Source organism: Anarrhichthys ocellatus, unplaced genomic scaffold (genome assembly GCF_004355925.1).
Source record: "Anarrhichthys ocellatus isolate YVR2014 unplaced genomic scaffold, GSC_Weel_1.0 scaffold21, whole genome shotgun sequence".
Taxonomy (NCBI): Eukaryota; Metazoa; Chordata; class Actinopteri; order Perciformes; family Anarhichadidae; genus Anarrhichthys; species Anarrhichthys ocellatus.
The window spans coordinates 2744343-2768378 of record NW_022280051.1 but is presented as its reverse complement, the minus strand read 5'-3'; the positions used below and the strand labels follow the sequence as shown (position 1 = coordinate 2768378).

General features: G+C 42.9%; 1 protein-coding gene across 5 annotated transcripts in view; it reads left to right on the top strand.

The window, feature by feature from the left end:
- anks1b (ankyrin repeat and sterile alpha motif domain containing 1B) overlaps positions 1-24036 on the top strand; it is a 161377-nt gene that overhangs the window by 116755 nt on the left and 20586 nt on the right. For all 5 annotated transcript variants that reach the window (XM_031858784.1, XM_031858782.1, XM_031858783.1 and 2 more), the window contains exons 17-19: positions 969-1075; positions 8675-8773; positions 10092-10244. In XM_031858784.1, the coding sequence (XP_031714644.1) occupies positions 969-1075; positions 8675-8773; positions 10092-10244 (359 nt within the window). The remainder of the gene's footprint in view (positions 1-968; positions 1076-8674; positions 8774-10091; positions 10245-24036) is intronic.

The following is a 24036-nucleotide window of genomic DNA, read 5'->3' as shown; positions in this document are numbered from 1 at the left end:
GGTGTGTGTGTGTGTGTGTGTGTGTGTGAGAGTGGGAGGGAGACCGGCTTCTTGCAGACAAAGAAGCTGGAGCTGTTGTGATGGCTATTATCAGCAGAGCGAGCCAGATATATAGAGAGCGGCAGGGTGACGATCGACACCGTGAGAGGAGATAGAGACAGGAGGTAGACAGAGGAAAGTGAGCTAGAGAGAGGGAGAGAGAGGGAGGGAATTAAGGAGGAAAGCAGCGCTCAGAGAGAGGAGAGAGAAGAGAGGCTGCAGAAGCATACAGATGAGAGTGGGAGTACTTGATAAAGAGAAATCTACAGCGCAGGCAGCTCTCGCTCTTTTTCTCTCTCTCTCTCTCTCTTTTACACACACTCAAACTCGCACACACACACACACACACACACACAAACAAACACACACACTCGAGGGAGCAGCCAAGCGAGCGCAACAGCTGAAAAAGAAAGCGGCTGCTGTGCCGTGCGCGACAAACACACAGTCAGCCTTCTTTTGCTTGCGGATCTCTGTACCTCCAATCTTATCCAACACCCATCTCTAGCAGGATTTAACCCCAGGACGGTAGCCGTTTTCTGGATACAACTTCAGCTTTCAAGCCCTTCGCATCCTCCCTCTGGCTGGATTCAGAGAAAGCAGCATCTGGACGCCTTCACCTACCCTTTACCCGCTTGCACCCTTGCATGCTGACCCTCTCCATCCTCACCATGCCTCTAGCCTAGCCTCCACTTCCTCCTTCTCCTCCTCCTACTTTCTCCACTCCCCCACCCCTCCCCTGCCTCCCTTTTATTCTCCTCCTCCTGCTGCCTTGCCAAAAGACTCATCAAAAAGCATGGCGGGCTCCTTCGACAGCCACATTGCCCGCCATAACATGATGTGGCAGTGCCAGCTGTCTCAGCCGGATTGTCGCTGCTACCGCGTGGACGGCTACTCCTTACTGAAGCGTTTGCCCCTCCACCCCCTAATAGGTCCCCGCTGCCCAATGCAGTCCGTGGGCCAGTGGCTTGACTCCATCGGTCTGGTCCAGTACGAGAACCACCTGCTGGCCAATGGATTTGACAACGTCCAGTTCATGGTGAGTGTTTGTTTTAAGGGGGGGAAAAAGGAAGTAGGAGAGATCTTGGAGCTGGGAGTTCAGGATGGGATATCTTCGTGCATCTTCGTGCAACCTTCTGGTTATTTTTTTGTCTTCGCTTTAAATGTAATATTGTCTCTCTGTTTGTCCCACCTCCCTCAAAGCTCTCTCTGCTCCCTTGGATGTAGATCATCTCTCTCATCGTTTTCTTTACAGTGATTAGCGTTTCTCCTTCTCTTTCATTTATTGGATTTCCTCCTCTTTGTATCACCTTCTCTCTCATTCTCCCTTTCCCATCATCGCTGCCTCTCCCCACTGATGCCATGTGAGGTCCTCCTACGCACAGAAATCCTATCTCCAGCATCAAGCTACAGGCATTACATGCTCATACTACACTAAAGATGCATGCCAAAAAACATGCTTGTTTCATGGATTTTGCAGACAATTGTATATAAACGCACATAGAAACCCAACCACTTGAAAGCTGTGGATGAAGATGCAACCTGAGCGTCTGTTTTTAATCCGATGGTCCCTTCATCTACAGTGACGTAGGAAGAGAAACTCGCTGGGTCATTTCGCATTTCCAAAACTCCTTTGATGTTTCTCGTGTGTGTGTGTGTGTGTGTGCGTTAGTAAGACTTATATGCACAGGAAGAGAGGGTAAGTGAGGAGAAAGTGGAAAAACGAAGAGAAGGGATGAAGTCAAATTGAGAGAAACTGCAGCAGTTGCACAGAGAGATGGGTGACATAGCAGAGGGAGGCTGACTGGAGGAGTTTGATTTGCAGACCAAAGAGAAATAAATGTTTTGGTGTTTTAAACGCAAAGTATTTTACCAACCAGCAGAGGAGAATGTGTTTTATTTTTCGTAAGTCTGCTCGTGGACTTCATGAGCTGAGTGTTCTTTTTCCCGACATGAGGTCAACGAACGTTGTATGTAGGCATTTGTATTTATGCAAATGTGCATTCTGGTCCTCCACTCGGTGTGACCTGCATCTCTTTCCGTTAGTTACCGTGGCAACAGGATGAAGTCACAGAATCTCTCTGTTTCTTTCTTCACGTGTTTCTCCATCACACGGTCGGGCCATACTTTACAAGCATTATGAAAAACTAGGGTTGCTAATCTTGAGAACCCGACAAGAGTACGCTAGATTTTTTTAACAGAAAATCCCAGCCCAGTGTTGCCAACTCTTCTCCAATGAAACTAGCTAGCAGCACCAGCTTCAAAAGTCGCTGAATCTGGCAAAAGAGTCGCCGAGTCGGCAACACTGACAGCCCGTCCCTTCAGGCGTCCCTACAAAGCCGCTACCTCCAAATTACCATAACGAACGTAAACAACGAACAAGGCTATTGTCAAGCTAGCAGCTTGTGGAAGACTTGTGTGGCGCGTTACGAGAGCACAGGCAGGAGTTCATGCAGACAGACAGGAAAGTAGGCTAGGCTAGCCCCTTACTCCTCCTGCTTAGTTGTTCTGCTTGTTTTTCCATATCAATCAGTCATGCTACTAACACAACAGCATACAAACCGTATCATTACCCTCTCCTCCCTCCTTATTCCATCTTTTGTTCCTTATGTGAAGTTTTGACTGGCATGATGCTATGTTCAAAAAAAGATGTTGCCAAAGCATATAGATACAAAAGTGATGATATTTAGAGCAAGTGGAGTGAAACCAGTAGTTACTGATCACATGAAATATAGGAAACAGAGTAGAGAAGTACAATACATCTTAAAATGCAGTAGGGAAACATTCTCTATAGTACTATGATTATTTGTGCCAGAATTCATTTAGTTTTTGGCCGCTCAGGCGCAGCTCACAAGCTCCAAGAACAATGAGATACTATCGCATTACTGTGTAATGGCAGACACGCGTTGCAGACATGAAGTGGCATTAGCATTTGTTAGGAGTGAATGAATATAAGTCCAATATTCACCCTCTTCTTCTGTTTTGGTTTCTACCAATGCCTGAAGGAAATAGCTGGCTCTTAAGCTGCTACAAAAAGACAATACCTTATACTCTGTCAGTGAGGGAATTCACAACAATCTCGTGTAAATTAAATTAAGTATTTGCAGATATCATGTCTTCCAAATGTTGTCTGTCTCATATTAAATTAAAACACGTTTTTTTAGTCTTAAGGAAAGAGACGAAAAAGGAATCATTGCTGCAGCTCTGCGAGTGTCCTAGCAACACTTAAAATGACATTTGTCTTTCAGTAATGCCCCCAAAGGTGAACCCTCCCGTCATTTACAGCTCTTCCTCTTTCACTCACATCAGCGCGCAAACGTTTTCGACTCCTGACAGGTTTTTGGCGTGACTTCAGAGAGACTTGGGGGATTCTCTGCTCTCCTGGCCTCGCCGCTCTTGTCTTAAAATGTGTCTCAATAGCTCAGTCATCTCCTCTGAAAGGCCTTTGGATACAATTAATATTGAAAAGAGCTGAGATGAAACAGCCTTTCAAACATCATGACTTCAAAGTCCCCTTTGTGACTGGGCCTCTCTCCGGGTCTTTCTCTGTTGAAAGTCTTTCTGGTGTCCCACTTGGAGTTTTTAACCTCTTTTTTGTTGTTGTTTTTGATTAAACAGGAAGACATTTAATATTTTCCGCACTTGGGAAAACTCCGTGGCTACCAAGAATTGGTATTAATGCAGTTGAGGCGCGGGCTAAAGGGATTACATTGGTATTTGCAGCGCTCCTTTTTATCGTGAGCTGTGGATTCTTCGAGGTTTGATTTGGGTCAAATTCATTTCAGCACCACTCATTTTGGGCAATCAAATTAACTGAAAGATTCAAACTGTTTTTCATTTTCAGGGCCAGTTCATGTGCAGAACTGATTGGTTTGCAAATGAATTTGACCTCGTTTGTGATCTGTATCAGTGTATGGCGGTGAAAAGCCACCATGTACTGGAATGTATGTACGAACACACGCACATAAACAGTCTGACATTACCATTCACCACTAATTGGGGTCATTAGAGTGGGCGTGTCTGCTCACCTTAACCAGCTAGCAGAGGACAAAAGCTGCTAGACTGATGGAGTGGCTGTTAAGGAGACGCCGTTCGATATGAAGGACACGGGATGGAGACTAATCTCGCCCTTTTCACATGACTGTACGTGAATGTATATATGTGAGAGAGAGAGGGTGGGGGGAGCAGTAGACAGACACTGGAACTGAACAAAGGAAAGGCATGGCCCACATTAGCTTTCTCTCTAATGTCTGTGAAGAAACAAAGTGGCTCGTCTGCTGATGTCAGTTTGCCGGCTACACAGCTGATTTACTTAATTTTATTACATTAAATACTTTAACATAACATGGTGACAGCAGAGGACAGGAGAGATAACATTACAAAACTATTCCATACACAAATTATTAAGTACAATAAGTAAAACAATGAGATTAAAAAGATTTTTGGGGAACTGTGTTCATAACTACAATTGAGGCATTTCATATAACATAGTTTGACCCATAAATAAAAACTTGATTATTGCAAGAGTTATATTTCCTCATTATTCATTTGGAATCGTGCTTTGGGCCCGGTGAACGTAAGCCCGATATTCACTCTATATTGGCTGCGTTTGGTCTCCACCAACTCTTATGTGAGTTATCTGGCTCTTTTAGCTGCTAAATGCCGTTTATTAGTTAGTTTTCTGCTGAAATCAGCAGCCCGCTGCGTCTGGAAACGATGCTGATGAGAACAATGAGACTGAACCAAAACAGTGAAGGGATGACTAATTGTTATAACAGTTGGATTTTGATTATTAAACAGTTTTCATTGCAAAGTCTGGCATTGTGTTCCTCCAAATGCATGTTAATCAGAAAATGGGTTGCATGTGATAGAGAGCAGTGTCTCAAGATGTTCAGAGCTACCTGACTGTGGATCTTAGCCATCTTTATGAGCCGAGCTGGTATAGTAAAGAGCCTATTCACCTTGCTTAGTCCTCTGTCTGCAGTCACACCCCGCCTGTTAACACTCATCATCACCATCAAACGTAAAGACGCTCCTTAGTAAACATGGCATGCTAGCATTGAACCTTAGACATGTGACCAGAATAGAAGTGGAAGGAAGAGAGAGATGGAGGTCGAAAGTGGGAATGATAAGATTAAGTACGGTTTGTTATCGCTCGCTTGAGAGATGGATACTAAAGAAAGTCTTGTGAGAGTCGCATAAACTGATGCTTTGTGGACTGTGGAGGCACCGAGACACACAAAAAAATACAAAGAATTTAATATAAAAGCTCCTTTATCGGGATCACAATGAATCGAAAGAAAAGATAGAAGCCATTTGATAAAGACAAAGGAATTGCAAAGACGAACGGGGGTGCAGTGCTGGATAGACAGCAGCAATGAGGAGATAGAGCATGATGTCATGCAGTGTGTACTAAAGAAACTGACGCCGATAAGAGCAACAGCGAGGCAAGTGAAATGAATGAATCAACAATGTTTGAAATGAAACATTGTCAATATCCATTTTTCATTCACAGGTGGCACCTTTCATCATCCTCATGAAGGAATGTATTTATCCTGGAGCTGCTACCAAGTTCACACATGAAATATAGATAAATGTAACATAAAGAAGTTTGTAAAGAAACCAAAACGCATTTGAAATGCGGACTAAAAGCGAAAGTGAGGAGAGAGAAGAGATGGTTTGAATAGCAAGTAAGAGAGAAGCAACATTACAATGAGAACAAAGGACAAGTCGTTTGATAGCATAGCAACGGAGGATGGCAAACGAACGAAAGAGAACGGAGAAAGAGCAAGAATACAGGACGCCGAGCGTGATTTGTTGTACTCCACTAAGCCCGTTGGTGCAGATAATGGCCTTCACTACCATCGCTGAATATCAATGTTTGCTCCATCTTTAGTTTTGCCTCAACCTTCCTAACTGGTGCATGAATTTAAATTCCTGTGTTTGTGACCCACCGAGGCGAGGTCGAAGTATCACAAGCCATTGGCAATTTTTATCAACACAGCGGATGCTTAAACACACCGGTCGCCACCAGCGAAGACAGAAATGGGAGCAGGGCAGGATATGTTTGGAGATAGAAAGAAGAAATGTGAAGGAACTCTGTCTCTTTCTTTCAGGATCCCAGCAGGGAGCAATTATAGTCGTGCCTTTGAATCCCCCCCATAGTCTGCTCTGCTGTAACTCTGTGAGTTATTACTCTGCCGTGGAGTTGTAGCATGGTAACTCCGACGTCGGCTTTGCTCTGGGCTCTATTAATCAGCCTGGGAGCTGATCTGTGAACTGCACTCCTCTCACAGAGGTCCGGGCGCACAGGTTGGTGAGGAGAGTGTAGAAGGAATAAGTTTAGCCACAGGATCAGCCCAATCAGCTGCTGCTGCCTGAGGTTTCATGGTGCCGGGACAGACTGGTGGAGCCTCGGAGACAGAGTTATACTAATGAGCCTGCAGCAACATAGTTCACTTTAAGGGGCTTTACTGTCCAAAGGGTATTGACATTTTAAACTTCCTTTCATCAAGGTAACGTTTAGAAACACGCCAGGGGATTTAAGTCAGCAAAAAAAGAAGAAGAAAAACTAATTTGGCAATAAAACAAGAGCATGGATTAACCATGTGTTTGTGTATACATCGGTGCTCATGGATTACAAATTAAGGTGAAAAATGGAAAACGGTAAGGCTTTAAATATGGACCTTTGGCCTTCAGAATAAAAGAGGTGGGTGGGTTAGATAGATTTCACTTTATTTTACCTTTATTCATCCAGGAAAATCCCTCTGATATTTTGAATCTGTTTTACAAGAGATGGTCCTTAAAGGTCATTAAAGGTACTACAATAAGTCATTGAATCTTTCTACCCACTAAAAACAAGCACTGATGGCACGGGCCCTGTTGCAATAAGAGAGCTGAAATCACCCACATAAGAGTCCTAATGTCCTGGTTGATCTGTTTGATTGTTAAGGGGTATAATTGTGTGTGAGGATAAAGTGCAGGCTAGGCGAATGTTTTTGAGCTGTAAATCAAAGACTTCCTAGAGGATTTAATACGGAAACCTTCTGATTGCAAGGATTTTAATTCCAGCACTTGTCTTCCATATTTATCATTTTAGTTGTTTGTCAGGTCTTGACAAGTTTGTAGACTGGGCCAGTTCAAAGCCCTCCAGTTAGAATGTAAATGGCTGGTAATTAACGATGTGATAATCTATCTTATGCAGATCTGGAGTTTCAAAAGGAAAGGGGGGGGGGCAGGTGACTGATAGGCTTCTTAATGTTTCCCATTGGATTATTGAAGGTGAAACTGTGCGTGATTCCCACACAGGCTTTAGTGTGTGTGTATGTGGGTCTTAAAGATGAATATCCAACTTGTCGTCTACTCTATTCTATTGACTGTAGCTTTGCTTCAACATGTTCATTGCTTTCCTGTCTTTTCTCTGATATTTTACTCACAGATTGCTGTCTTTGAAGCCTTATTGTTTGAACATAAATCTGTGCCAATATCCACTTATTGCCATTGTAGTGGAGTGTATGTTGTTGCACTAAATCATAGAAACTCCTACAAAATGCTGTTTGGATTTAGTGCAGACTTTGGCACCATGAGTGTGATTTTACTGATGTGGGAGTGTTAGAAATATTCACAAAAGCATCAGGAGGCACACGGACATCCGCAAGTGGTTTGAAGTGCTGCGTAACAATCTGCACAAAAAGACAAAATAATACCCACACTTTGCTGTCCCGATCCCATTTCTTTTTTATTTCTTCTTGACTGCTCTTCGACCACCTGAATAGAACCATTTGATGTCAAAAAGTTGTTTTGTTTTATTCATATTTTACTCAAAATTGTCAAGTTTGACTTATGCATTTTCTCTTGTTACGGTCGAGTAGTAAACAGGTACCCTATGGACTGAATTGTTAAAACAAAATGCATTAGAAGCCAAGACGGTTTATTGCTATCATACAAATATCAGACAGCTTTCCATACAGCCATTGGTTTGTATTCATTCCCGTGCAAAAAGACAACTATTACCACACTTTTGGAATTTGCACGTGTTGTGTAATTCATCGTGTATTTAAATCAGCAACATTATTGAAACAAGGTAACACACTGCAGACTTTTCAAATCAATCTGCATTTAAAGTGGATTACCATGTAATGATAATTGGACTTAAAAAAAAAAAAACAGGAAACAACCAGACGCATACTTGATGTTCACTGTGATGGATTACAAACCTCAAGTGAGCTTTTCAGAGTCTGGGACTTGATTATCTAACAGTGTGGCAGTAAATGGAAAACAATGGCCGCCTAGAATGGAAGGGAGGACACATCTAAAACTGTACAGCGTGCATTCAAAAATGATCAGCAAAAACGCAAAGCACACTTGATTTGTAGTGAAGGAGATAAAACCTGCAAATGAGCCAAATAAACAGCTGATATTACAAACGTTTACTACAGGAGAACACAACGAAAATAATTGAACTGGTAACTTCTGCGTGTTCTGTGTTAGGTTCTGCTATTTTATTGTTGTTGTTTTTTCCAGAGATCTGTCTGTAAAAGTCATCCTATGCGGAGCCGTGCTTTTCTATTGCAGACACTGCTGCATTATTAGCTCTGCACAAATCCTAACCTTGGCTCTAACCTTTTTTGCTCTGCAGGGCAGCAATGTGGTGGAAGACCAGGACCTGCTGGAGATCGGGATCCTCAACTCGGCCCACAGACAACGGCTCCTGCAGGCCATACGGCTGCTGCCCAGGGTCAGTACCGCAGCTACACAAACACTCCAACAAGTTTAAGACTGTAATGTTGACATGATACAAGTGTTAAGTGCTGACGTCCACATATAGCTGCAGACAATCTGCTTGTTTAGGATAAAGGGAAATGATGCAAGGTAACTGCTCACTCTTTGCTGAGTCTAAATCCACATCGTCCTGCATCTGTAAAATTCACGCACAGACATATAGACACAGAGAAAAAGGCCAACAGCTGCTTAAAAAAGGGACCAATCGCTGTTGAAATAATACAACAAATACTCACAGACTTATGGGAACGTTTGCTGCTGTATGATACTGTAGCAAGGTAACATTTGTGTGTGTGTGTGTGTGTGTGTGTGTGTGTAAGCGTGTAAGAGTGAAAGTAAGATCAAAGGTGTGGAGCTGGAGTGAGAGCAGTAAAACGGAGTCTGCAGTGGAGTACAGACAGAAAAGAGATGAGCAGGTTTCACACAAACACCCGAAAAACTTTGATCTCCAGTCAGCACTTTCCTCTCCTCATCCCCCCTAAATCTTCCAAAACATTGTAAAAAAAAATGAACCCTTTAACTTTTGCCTGCCGTCACATGTAGACAAACGCACGCTCGACTTAAGGTGGAGGACGTGGGATGTTGGTTTGAAGCACCACAAGCTCTCTGACTGTCAAAATGAAAGGGAATGAATAATGTGCTGCACTATTTTAAGGCACTAACCCCCTGCTGTTGGTGTCCTATTCTGCCCTTTCTCAAAAGTTCGACTTGTGTTTTCTTGCGTGATAGAAGTCATAAAGTTGTGCTCTATCTTGAAAAAAGAACCCACTCTTTTAGAGCTCAGTAACATTTGCTTCTTGGGAAGATCTTTAACATAAAATAAATCTTTAATGATCCCCGTGTAGAAATTTGGCTGCTGCAGCAGAATAAAGACGGAGAATGAATAAAGTGCAGTGCAGCAATAAAATATAGGGTAAACAGAATTCAAACAGCTGTCATGTTATATAAGACATATTTATTCAGGCTGTAATGTACTTTGCATTAGAACAGCACACGCTGTTCTAAGCTGCAGAGCTCCAGGTCAAAGGTAGTCTACCATATGCCAAAACACCTCCAACGTTTCCTTCTCCTCACAGTGTCTCCTATATTCACGAGAACATGGCGGAAAACAAACTTGTGTCATAAAACCTCCCAAGCAGCGGGTGCACCGGGTTTTCCAGAAATAAGCTCAGCAGTTCAGGATAAAGTCTTGTAAAGAAAAAAACTGCAGAAAAAGTAATAAGATGTTAAATGATACAGAACTTAAAAAGGTCACTTCTCTGTCCGCACTGCAGATCAGACCCGTCGGTTACGACGGCAACAACCCCACGTCGGTGGCAGAGTGGCTGGAGTCGTTGGAGCTCGGCGACTACACCAAGACTTTCCTCATCAACGGCTACACGTCCATGGAGCTGGTCAAGAAGATCTGGGAGATCGAGCTCATCAATGTAAGTCACGGTTTCATTTCCTACTTCTGCATGCAGTCCTGAAAAATGCTCATTTTAAAGGACAAGGCTGGTGATTGTTTTCTTGTTGTCAAACAAATCCCATAATAAGACCGACGTTGTGTCTGTGTATCCAAATCCTGAATAATCTTCTTACTCCGTGAGACAATACCACATACTTAACTTATATAATACTCACCAGTGCATCACGTATGTATTAATCCACAGCTTAAAACTGTTTTACTACTCAGCCTTTAAAAAAAATACAACTATATAGTTGTAACCTGACTTTAAAGGGGCACTCCATCAAATGTTTACACATGTAGATCAGTATACTTCAGCTTCTGTAGTCTGAGGAAACAACCCTGATGATGGTTTGGCAGTATGCTGTTGGGTTGCATTATGGGAAATGTAGGAAACCAGGTTTTACCCATACCAGGGACTAAAAGTCAGGATATCTCAGCATCTGCTGTTTCAGCTTTAACTGATGGGTTTCTTTGCGATAAAGGACAGCAGCGGCACGGCTGCAGCTTTGTGACAGAGTGGATCTGTTTCTCCCACTCAATAAATTGCACTAGAGACTCATACATCAGTAGATGCATACGCTTTGTCCTTTGGCGTTTTATCTGAAACAAGTCCGAAGTCGGTGTTAAAGTTCCCTCTGTGAGGAAAGATGCAGAGGCCGAACTGGGAGTGCCGAAAGTCCGTCAGGCATTTCTTCTCATTAGAGCCAGCAGATAGTTTGCAGCTGCTTTCCCTGGATTGAATTCTTTCCTGTAAATACCAGTAATGGTGGATGATCGCGAGGGTTGACATTTCAGCTATGTTGTCACAAGTAGTGCAGGTTTTTGATTCAATTTTGACCAACATGAAATCTTCAGCAGAGATGGGGTTTTGGTGCAGCCTGATCTCATCGGAGAGATGTGCTCCTCTTGATGCTCCGAGTGTAACGAAATCATGCTGGATTGCAGAGGGCGCCCGCCTGGCTGATTTCAACAAGAGGTAGAGAAGAGGAGGGGTGTTTTTCCCTTCCCAGCGGAGGATAAAGTGATAAAGTGATGAGTGATCAGCTGGAGGAGGTGGAGAGGGAGTTATATAAGCATGTGGGATGCAAGATGTTTCGCAGCGCTGGGGATACCGCCCACATGCTGCTCTTGTGTGTGAGTGTCTGTACGGGTACGTGTTTCTGGATGCATATGTGAGATAGAGAAAGTGTTAATACATGCTTTTGTGTTTGTGTATTCATTTTAAGATGCGTAACTTTTAAAACATAAGCGACATCAATCTTCTCTCTGTTATGGAAAGCAAGAGCGGTAACGTCTAAATGATGAGCACAAGTATTTTCACACTACAAACTCTTTTTAGTACTCTCATCTAGAGCTGCATCTGCTTGTAAATAGGAATATTGTATTGCATGAGGATTATGTAGACGAGGAATTCCCATATAATTCTGAGTGAAGCTGCATTGCAGTGCAGAGTGAAGCCACTAGAGGCTGCACAAGCAGACGATACGATACATCAAACTGTTGAAGGCATGTTCCTATTGCAGCATGTGCACAAAGCCAGGTCCGTACAGAAATGTTTATTTGGAAGAATTTGTGAATTTTGTGGATCCCTTAACTTCAAAGTTCATATTTTCATTTAATTGTAAACTCATAGGCAGTTTCCTGTGCATGAGTGGGTTCAAATAATTTAGCACAATTACTTGCGAGCATAACATAGATAAACAAAACTATTACGAGACCTTTAGCTACCAGAGCAGCCCGCAAAAGCTACAGCAATCTATGAATATATTACATGAAACTTTTGATATACTTTACAAAAGGAAAAATATTAAAGGAAACCTTAGATGCAGGTTCATTTTTACATAAAAAAATAAATAAAAGTTTCCCTTGACTGACCTGCATAGACATCTCACCTCAGTCCCATCCAGCATCTTTGGGACGAACTAGAACGCTGACTGTGAACTGCGTGTGTGTAATGTTCAGGTGTCTACATACTTTGTATCACTTTGAAGCTTATTAGATGAAGGCGGTCGTGCTTGTGAAAGAGTGTGTGTTTGTGTGTGTGTGTGTGTGTGTGTGTGTGTGTGTGTGTGTGCGTGTGTGTGTGTCTACTGTACAAGCTGTCCTCATGACTCTGTGCCACTGCAGTAGTAGACATTGTCACTGAAGTAGTCTCTGGGGTGGTGGAGATGTATGAGAGAGAGAGAGAGAGGTGTGTGTCTCTCTCTCTGCGTGTGTGAGTGTGTGATGACAGATATTGTAGTGGGAGAATAAAATGGACATGTAGATGTAACAAAAAATGAGGGGATGGAAAGAGAGAGATAAAAGAGGACAAAGTGTCTTTTCAAAATGTAATTTGTTCGCCAGATAATCGCTATGGGCAACAGATGCTGTGGTGTCCATGGAGACAAGGGAGCATTGTCAGTGCATTTTAAAATAGAGGGATACAAGTGTGTGTGTGTGTGTGTGTGCGTGTGTGAGAGACTGCGGCTGTTTTACGTCATCTGATTAGATTGACTCATCTGAGTTACACCTGGTCCAGGTTAACTGTTAAATTAAGCACGTACGAAGAATATTAACAGAGTACCCCATCCATTTCTAACATATAATCATCTTTCCAAATTTTGTGATGCCAACATCAGCGTCACATCATATAATACGGTGTACGTAATCACAGTTAGTATAATCAGTGAATATATTCTTGTACTGTATTTCATAGTAGAGTGGAAAAGACCTGAAATTAAGACTCATTAATTCAGACTTTCTATCTTTAAATTATTCAATTGATATTAATAATTTATAATAATGACTTATTAAAATGTATGAGTACTGTAAGCGTGCACATACTGCTTATAATTGGAGTTTCTTTTTTTTACATTATGCTAAAATAAAACTAATTGCAGTCCACTGAATGAACTGATCCAATTTGCTTAAACCTATAGTGCTAACTTGATTGAGAGCAAATTAGTAAGTGCTCATTTAATTACCAATAATGATTAATTCATGAAGTAAGGTATGAAACATTTGGTGGGTACCAAAGTCCAAATGAGTATTTTCTTACATGAAGCTTCAGACCTCAACCCAGGCTGCGAGAGTTTGGGAACTTCTTAGCTGGATCCCAACTGTGACTGCGTTGGCTTTGAAAAACAATCTGATCAGTTTTTGACTGGAAGAAAAGTCTCGATTGTTCTGTTAAAACCAGAATATCAATCAAATATCAAGATATTTATACGAATTTGTTAAAAATAACTTCCTCAATTGGTATTTTAAGGTTCAGAGCACTGTCTGTAAAACCTTAGACGCTTTTAAATCAGCCAGACGATAACCTCTGGTTGGGTAAATGCACCTTCCACATGCTGCATACAATGAAGTGCGTCTCTCTCTCCAGTGGTAGATGAACGGGCCCTTCATATACACATTCATTTCCCTGCAGTGCAGTGAGCTGCAGACACATCTTGTATAAATCCACACGGTGGTGCTGCTGCCTCTCACTTCAGTCGCACCACCTCGTCTTCAAGAAATTACAAAATAAAGTGCGTCAAGGCTGCAAAATGCTCTCATTTCAAGTGAGTCCTCCGAGAGCCCAGAACGAAGCACTCACAAATGGATTTCGTTTTGGAAAGCCACGTTCACGACGGTGGAGTGCAGATAGTTTCTGGTCCTCTGGGGACAATTGCCTTAATGTTTTCTAGATGAGTGGACCCGATATCACGGAGGATGTGTGTGTGTGTGTGTGTGTGAGTGTATATTTAATGTGTTGCTGTAAATGGGAGGCATTTGATTGACGGTCCAAGATTAAGTGAGCTGTTTTTTCTTTATATCAGTAAATAACAAGCAACATCTCATTGCTGCCCTTTAGCGTGGGTCTATATATTGTCACAGCAATATATTAAATCACAATGAAGAATCAGTTTATACATAAAATAAGCAGATAGTTTAGCGCTGATCCAGTGAAACAGCAACGTTCGTCGTCGGGTCAAATCCTGACTGACAATGAGGCCGAAAAGTAGTTCTGCTCATTGATTTGATCTTGCGTAGTTTGATTGGTGCTTCATATTCTATAAACTGATACGTAAGATCATAATCTGTAAAGTAACTATTAATTGTCTGATAAATGCAGTGGAGTAAAAACTACAATACTTACAAGAGCCTAGTCATCGTACTTGAGTGCAGTACTAGTAAATGTACTCAGTTACACCGCTGTGTTTCGTATTGATCATCTAACAACCTCTTCTTTGCTTCTTCATGTCTGTATCTGACAAGTGAAGGCTTGACAGCTTGTGCTCACTTTGTGTAGGTGTGTGTGTGCGTGGGTGTATATATATATATGTGTGTGTGTGTGTGTGTGTGATTCACCTACGGGTCCGGTCTTGTCCCTGCATTCCCCACTTCAAGAGGTATTCACACTCAAAACTGGGAATGTGTTCTGAAAAGCTCAACATGACTAACTCTGTGTGTGTGTGTGTGTGTGTGTGTGTGTGTGTGTGTGTGTGTGTGTGTGTGTGTAACTGTACGAGGGGTCCAAAATAAATTGAGGACAGTCATGAGAGTTCAGCCTCTTCTTCTACCGCTTGTACTCCGTTGCCATGACGGCTACTAGTTACCATAGAGACTAGAGATATGTGCACTTGGTATAAATGAAATGTGTGTGTGTGTGTGTGTGTGTGTGTGTACTGGATTGCCTTTTTCTGACACAATTCCAAATAATTTGTGTGTGTGTGTGTCCTGTTCCTGTGCTTATCACCTTCTTTGTCACCTCTCCAAATGGACAGATTGTCTCACATCCCAACACCAGATGGTTCCTGCCTTCGTTAGACACTGCAGGATTAAACCCTCTATATCATACAATAAGACATACACACACACACACACACACACACACGCATTCACACACATGCTTCCACACTTCCGTTAGTTTCCTCGATCACGGATTCAGGAGTTTTCACACACTAAAAAGGCGTTTACATGTAGGAGACATGCGGCTGTCACACACTTGTATCGCACTTGCGCTGAAGGTTTTCATACGTGTCCGATATGCAACGTGCGAGGATACAGTACACGTACAGTATGTGTGAGAAAAGGAGTGAGTAGTAGCTTTGGTGTGGGTGGATTTGCTTCAGGACCGCAGTGTACTTCACCATCCCTGCCTGCTGATATCGCTCTCCTGCAGCCTTATTTGGCGTTTGCACTTCCTGTTGTAGCTCTCACCGTGCTGGAGATAGTGTGGGAGGTATCGGGAGGTAACGTGTGTGACCCCCCCCCCTCCCGAGCACACCCTGAACCTGTGGCTCAGTAGCACTGCTGTGGAGCTGCAGCTGCTGCTTCACAATCAACAATTGTTAACTCTGTGTTTTTGTCAATTCTGTTGGACATGAGAATTACTGACTTTTACCAACTCATTTGACTTCTTGCGATAGGATCAGAAACTCCAGAAAAGCTACTAAATGGACCTCTCGCAGTGTTGTTCAACAGTGTTTCTCAGAGAGGAGGCAATAAGGATGAGTCATGCACTATCTTTGGTTTTTCTCTTACTGGATCACATACGTAGACCTGTAAAAGACAGAAATAGACAGAATGACGTTAAGCTTTGTGGGTTGGATTTCATATATATGTGACATTTGCAGTGACACGGATACGAATATATACTCTCATGCATAAACACATGCACATGTTTTTGTGTGTGGTCCCAGAGTCCTGTAGTCAGCTGATAGATCTTTAAAGAGCACACGTAAGTGAGTCGGGTTTCAAACGTGTTTGATTTCTGAGGGTATTCGTTTGTTATTGCACAAACCTGCTCAGTGACGACGTTTTTCTGAAGTACACGAGTCCTGAAGCTACATTGCAAAAGAGTGATCAAATAGATGGGAGTTCCTTTGCCCTGAGCTGAGTCTGCCAAATGTTTAAACGTGTCTGTATCTGTACGTGAACAGAAAAGTTCCTTTGCAATTGATAGAAAGAAGAGATCACAATGAGCTGATTCTGCGTTAATTTGGGGTTTAATGTAACAACTGTTGAACTACTTGCTTACTTTAGACTCAGATGATGATAGTTAGCGATTTTTGGAAATATGCTTAATTATTTTTTGTCTGTACAGTAAATCTGAAGCAGACAGTTAGCTTAGCACAAAAACTGTCTCTGTCCAAATGAAAACATAGAACTAGTCGGGGGGGGGGGGGGGGGGGGGATATTTCCGCTGGTATTTTATGTAATTGAATTTGATGTCGTTGTGGTGATGATGATAGTAACTGTTGAACTGTCTCAACTCGTGCTGCACACAAACAACACATTTACACTCCTTGTGAACCAGCACGAGCTTGTCTCTGTGCGGGCCCAGCGTCTCCATAGTGACGAGATGGAGAGGAGGAGGAGGGAATGTGAACTGGGTAGAGAGAGAGAGAGCGAGGGAGAGAGAGAGAGAGAGAGAGCGTGCTCAGGCAGAGACATGTAGGAGATGTAGTCTGGCTGCCGCAAGCTGAAGAAAGAGGGGGAGTTGGTGAGCGCTGGAAATCTGCACAGAGTGCGAGAAAGGGAGACGAAAGCTGGTGGTGAGGAGGCGAGGAGTAATGCTAGGGAAGCGTGGCTGAAGACAGAAGAGACGGAAGACAGAAGAGAAGGAAGACAAACTTGTCTCGGACGGCAAGAAGGCAACGGCAAAGGGCACGAAGAGAAGATTGTGAGAAAATTAAAACACAGGAGGAGACAGCGGAGAAGACTCTTCAACCTTTCATTTGGAATAAGTGCAGTCTTGAGGAGAGGTAGGTAACCGCGCTGATAGACAGGACAGGGACTGAGTGATGAAAGAAAAAGAGGGACAGATGATAAAAACAAGAAAGAGAAAGAAGGGACACGATGATGAGCCGTTAATCCTTTTGTTCTTCGCCTGCTGTTTTTATTTATGCATCTGTCACGCTCAGCGAGGCTGAGGTGATCGCAACGTACGGAACAATTCCATAGCGCTCAATCAACACTGCTGACTAGGCAAATTTACTGGCTTCGCGACTGTGTGCGCAGGAGTTAAAGACGAACGCTTTAGTGCATCTAGATTGTGGGAGTCTGTCCTCGAGACCACCTGAGAGATTGAGCTCAGTGTTGAAGCAATGAAGCTTCCGTTCATCGATCCGTCCTTTGCATAGAACTTAGGTGTGTTATTCTGCAAGTATCATAAGACGACAGCAAGTTTTCGTTTTGTCTCTTCCCTGGGAATTTATGCTTGTGAATCTTTGACGAAATTTGAATCATGTTACCTGTTCAGTTGCATTAGATTCACTCGGACGGTAAAGCCTTCCCTTGACATGGTGTACTGGGCGTATGTTTGGTTTTCTTGGACATTAACCCAATTTCCTGCCAGAAACTGGATCAAGCTCTCATATTTGAACGCATCACAAGACTTTCTAAAAAGGCAAGTTTAAATCCCCAAATCATGTTTCAGCTCAGAGCATGTCAATCCTTTTTTTTGTAGTTCCAGATTGAGTCGAGTGAAGCAGATAAAAAGAGCACAAAGCTATTACTACTACAGTTAAACCCACTCAAATCCAATCGCTGCCCTAATTTGTGTCCTATCCTCATTTGCATGCACTAACGTACTCTTAGAGGACGGCGAGAGAAGAGAAATCTGAGGCGAGACGGAGACAGAATAGAGTTGCTTGAGAGCGGGATGTTTTTAGTTGGTAAGAGTCTGTGCAAGCTTAAGGCTGACCGTTAACACAAGCACATATTTAGGTGTTCAAAGTGATGTTACATTTTGAATTCACTCAAAGAAACAGCAGTGACCCCCGAGTTATTTTACCTCCTTTGTCTTAAGTTACTGGCAACCAGGAGTGAAACAGGCAAGATGATGAGTCTATATTCCCCAGCCTGTTTGGACTTGTATTTCAGCTCTGATGATGGGAAACAAGGCAGCCGCTATAGGGCATGACTGGAGAGGAGAGTAAGCGAGGACCCTGCAGGAGGTAAATAGAGGGACAGAATGAGACAGGTCCCAGCAGGACAACGGGAAGAGAAGTATATGTCTTCACCCAGCTGTTTAAGAACAGCCCGGACGGACAGAAAGATTGATTTGGAAGTCCTGTCAGATGCCTCGGACGCCGGCCGATCGATCATAATCCGGCCTCCTGTTCATCGAGTCGCCGCCGCGGCGAGTCACAGCCATAGATTTCCCCCTCAGTGACCGGCATCAGTCAGTAGGCAGCCCAGAGAAACCGCAGCATGATGGATGATGCTGAGAGAGAGACAGTAACTGGAGTATTGATGCTAAGGGTTTGAATTCTAGTTATCAGTTTGGTTATGCTACCAGTATTTTCAGAAACTGATTTTATTCAATTTAGTTTGGTTAACTACCGTATCTTCGTCTTCGAATGATTCATCGTGTTAACACTTCTATTTCACACCCTTCAGGAGGAGTTTCTTTCAAAGGGTTGACATCTTATTTTGGGACTTACAAACAGGAACACAGACCGTGAATTAGCTGACGGCTGTTTTACCAGAAACTTGTTTTCCTGATAGGCAGGTAAAGTAAAGTGGCCGAGTCTTGAAATGGCTGTATGTGTGTGTGTGTGTGCTTAAACATCAGAGTGACATCTTTAATAACCTCAAAGCAAGCAGGACTTGGCATCTTGCTTTAGCTGTGTATATATATATACTGTATATATAGCCCCGCAGCTTTGACCTCTCTATTGGCTGCTTCTAATATTTGGCTACATTTATACTGCTGCTCTGATGTGGCTCCGATTTATTTAGATGTTTTGAAATATCTCAGAGCAGGAGCCGACTCTTTGTAACTTAAAACTTAGACTCGTTATTATGTAAGTGTTTACGAAGTAGATATTCACATTTCACAAAATCAAAATAGGTCCCACCACATCAATGTTTTCTTCTGTAGGCTAGAGATGATTATATCTATATCTATCCAAATATGTATACCCAACAATTGACATGTGTAACTAGCTAATGTATGAAAGAGATTGAAGAGTAAGAGAGGGATTATGAAATATATCAAACTCACTCTAAACTGCAAGAACATCACTATATATATGTGTATATATTTGTGTATATATATGCAACAATGCAATGCCACATTTTCAAACTATTGGCAATCAAGTTTAATATAATTATTTTCACTTCTAAAACCGTCATTTTTGCTGCAGCTGGGGATGTTAAGATTGAGTTTCTGCTTACTTAGACGATAGCTTTTGATTGGACAGCCCTACCAATTCACACATCACTTAAGCTTTAATTGTGCACTAATCGAGTAGGAGCTCGTGATGAAACATTTCGGAAGGACTTCACACACAAACGTAGTAATGGATTGCTGGTGCACCGCAATCCTTTATCTGTAAGAAGATCAGAGAAACACGTTGAAGGGGATTTTGTTTTTTACATTGGACGCAAATAAACCTCCTTTGCTGTAAATAATGATGCAATTTAGATCACTAATTAATAAATATCAGGAGGAAAATGGCAGCTAGAACACCACTGGCTGCTCCTTTTTATGGGATTTGGCTGCTGGAAACAAGCACCGGCAAAGATATTCAACTGTTCCTCTTCTTATGTTAAAGTTTTGACCACCAGTCACAGGGAATCACAAAGACGTTACACAGCATGGTGCCGTCCTAAGCTGTCTGTCAGCAGAGAGTTCACAGATGCACATACGGCCGCTACAAGCATCCTTTTAACCCGACCTTGTATCGGTAGCCTTTTCCCCCAACAGCGCGTGTACTTTATGTTCCGCACGTCGCCGACTCTGACCGCGAGCAGCTGCTGTATGTGAACTTTACTCCACCTCTGGAGTGCAAGGTACCGAACAGCAACGTAAACGTCAGTCTACTGGGCTCTGTCTCTCTCTCTGTTGCTGTGGCAACTTAAACCGTGTGATGTCATGTGGACACGCGCATCATACGAGCTCCGCGGGTCACACACGGGGTTGTATTCACATAATCGATAAGAAGCATCTATAAGATCGATAGTAAAAATGCTTACATTTTTTAAACATAATTCCTTTTGTGAGTATCATGAAATTGAAGCCTTTCTACATTTGAACACTTGCATTTTTACAGTTTGTAAAGACCGAGGGTGGATAAACTCTTTGAAGCACCCACATCCAGATAGTACTGTGCTCATAAACACACACACACACACACACATGCATGGATGTTCACACACACAGCCCGGTGCCTTGGGAGAGCTTGTGCTCCTCTGTGGTGTGAAAAAACGGTTCCATCGTGGGGCTTTTGAAGTATTTATTAACCCAGAAAATATCATACACCATTTCCTCTCTCATCATGTTGGCAATTCATGAGCTCCTCTCTGTGTGTGGCAAAGTGTGTGTGTTTGTATGCAGAGGAAAAGCTTTGAGAGATCTTGCTTCAACCTTGATCCTGCAGCACTTTGTACACACACACACACACACACACACAGCATGTGCTTCTCGTCATAGTTACAGTTCTTGTGCTATTAATGGAGACATATCTGTCTCCATGTAGGCAGGCTTATTAACGGCGCGCTCTCATTGGCTGCCGTTTCTGTCAGCACTGAAACAAGCCGTGCTATTGGTCCCTGTTGGACATCATTTTCAACAACCCCCCCCCCCCCCCCTTAGCTGCAACTCCCCTCCGCTCTCTGGTTGCTTGGCAACCGGTGGTCTCTGGTTTCCCTCCGATGCCCCCCCCCCCCGCAATGTAGTGTGTGTATGTATATATATTGCTGTATGTAGGAGCGGCTGTGGTTCTCAACCAAGCGAAGAGACTCCACTGTCATGCTTCCTGAGGGTTATTCAATGTGTGCGTGTGTGTGTGTGTGTGTGTGTGTGGGTGGGTGTGTGGGTGTAGTCTATTGAGAGTTCAGGCAAATCAATAGTCATCATTCCAGCCGAAAAGCTCCACCTCCAAACAACACACCCGTTAAGTGAGGGATGGAGCGACAAGGCCGGCTGTGATTTAAGTATTCAGGGTTAGAAAATGTCAATAATCGGGATGAAAAATGAGCCGAGCGTTGTTGCTGTAAATGTCTCTACTTTCAGACTCAGCGTGTGCTGTGCTCATTATCCACATTACATCAATGCTCTTCTATCACAAAACCTATTGATTGCAAGATGGGAGCTAGTGTCTTTCATATCCCATCTTAGCCAACAGAGTAAGTGCCACAGCTCAGACGTGATTATCGGCTCATATTTATTCTCAAATTTGCATTTTCTTGCTCAAAGCCACTTCATATGACTGTAGTGCAGTAATTATACGACTCAACGAGGGCTGTTGGAGTACAAATTCCCTCAGCATTAACCCCCCCCCCCCCCACTCCTAAATGTTTGACCAGCCACCAACAAAATTCAGCACAAATTTCTAGTATTTAAAGTGGCAATCTTGAAGATTTTCATTTAAATAACTGTCTTAAGTCACAATCTATTGCTGAAGGAGGTAACGCAATGGTGATGAAACTATTATCATATTTATATAGTTACAGTATTACAAACTGAATGCCTGTGGCAACATTCCCAGAAAAAAAAGATGTTGTATTATAGTTTTTCTCCACTGTATAAACACAAACAAATCCAGCTTCTGAAGGATATCATGTAGGTTTGAGATTTCGGGAATAGCCCAAAACTCCGGACTCCAGATTGGTTCGATCCAAATAGAATTTCTAAATAAACCAGGACTGAAAGGTCCGCCTCTTTAAAATCTAGATGTCTTTATGTTGTTTAAAGTCTTCTCTACACTGACAATTATGTAATTCTGGTAGATAATACTAATCATCTTTTAGTGTATTTCAACTTTTGCAAAGAAAAAGTCAAAATTTTAGATATTTAGTCAAAAAAACAGCCTTTAAACCCCAGATCCATATTTCAGAGGACAAGACCTCGATGTCCTCAACAGCCACCGTCCTGTATTCAACCCCTAAGACTGAGACAGACATGGGCTATTTGCTGATCAATATTACCATTCAATTGGCCTGTAATGTATTCTGACCTGGGCAATTTAAGAAACCCTACGCCAGTGATTCTTTGATCTGGAAAAATCGATTGGAGGATTCTTCAAAGGGTTGAACCCCCAACCGCACCATTAGCAGACGGCGCCCGAGGGGCTTCAGAGGGTCTGTTGATATCACAGGGGTCACAACCTCCTAGTCTACAGGGGAAAGGTGATTGGTCATATCGACATGAGCCTGGAGAGAAGGTAGACGCACACAGCGAAAGCTAACAATGGACCAATCACATGCAGTTGCCGAGGAGAAGAAACTCTTTAATGTGCGACTGCGGCACCTCTTCTTTCATTAGGCCGAATCACTGACACTCTCACACTATTTATTCTCTCGGACCGTCTTTCCTCTTTCAGCCTCTCCTTATTTTCTGGATATAGCGCGAGAGGGAGTGAAAGAAGGACAAAGTGGGTGAGACGAGATAAGAGCCGATGATGAGAGGTAATATCAGGTCAAGGGAATCAGAATCTGGACAGAGAAGGGAAGGCGGGGAAAGGGATACTTAGGGGGGGTCAATGTAGATTAAAACGGGAGCAGAAAGCGTTTTCCGTCCCCTCCTTCTCCATCATTAAAACTACGTGCTAGCTTGAGCACAGACAGTGACTGGACTGTTGGTTCCCTCGCTGGGTTTTTACGCTCCAGCGAGCCGACGTGCTTCCAAACTCCCCTTCCAGTAGGAAACAGAGAAAAGGCTTTTTGTCTCCAGTGAGACAGGCCGTTGTTAATGTCCCCCAATCACTGACGCTTACCACTCACCCCTTATTGTTGCACTGCTTTCTTTGCAGAATATGTCTTTTTGTCGCAGCTGGCGTCATCATTCTGTGGCCCCTCTGGTGCTTAAAGAGGTCACTTCTTAGGATCTTCTAGGAAGTTCATACAGATTCAGCATCTTGAAAGAAGGTGAAGTTTTGCTTTTCCGTGTTTTATGACTTGTTGCTGAATGAAATAACTGTTCAACTGGAAGGTTGAACAGTTTACAAGCATACACAGGTATTTAAATTGCGAGGAAGCCTATCTGTTTATTTTTGTTGTAGTAAAGTGACTGCAGGCTACAGAGAGGAGATGGCTGTGTGAGAAAAACACAGCTCCGCTACCCGCATGTGTGGCGGCTAACGCGGTGATCAAGCCCGTTCAATCCGGGCTAACGGGACCGTTAACGGGATTAGTGCATTGATCGGCACACACAGACAAACACATAAGACACAAACATTGCAGCCCAGCCAGATGCTGGAGACAAAAAGTGTCCCAAACCACTTAAAACTACGGTAATAAAATCAAGACCGGAGGGCAAGTATGCCTCATCGAGCCACTCGGTTACAATTCAAGGAGCGAGAGAGTGGTTCAGTGGAGAGACACGAGCAGTGAAAGTATGAGATCACGTCAACTCTACCTGCTCTCTGAGTAGATTCGAATGGAGTTGAGCTCAAATGAATGAGCGGTTAGTGCGATAGCGTCGGATAGAAAATGAGGAAAGGGGTGCAGAGGTGTGTACGCTGTGGTACCCCGGCACTTTTCCCGTCAGTATATACTGTATATGCAGCTGCTACGAATATAATTTAAATGCAAATGGGGCGATACTGCAGTCAAGCATCACAGAGAGAGAGAGTGAGAGCTCGAGTCTGTGTTTTAACAATAATGGTCGGGTTGCATTCTCATTCTCATCCATTCAGGGATAACAATATAATCTTCTTCTTCAGCCTCCGAAACAGCTGTTTGTGTGTGTGTGAGAGAGAGAAATAGAAAGAAAGTACACGTGCATGTGGATATAGATATATATCCACATATATATCCACATGCACATCCATATATATATATATATATAT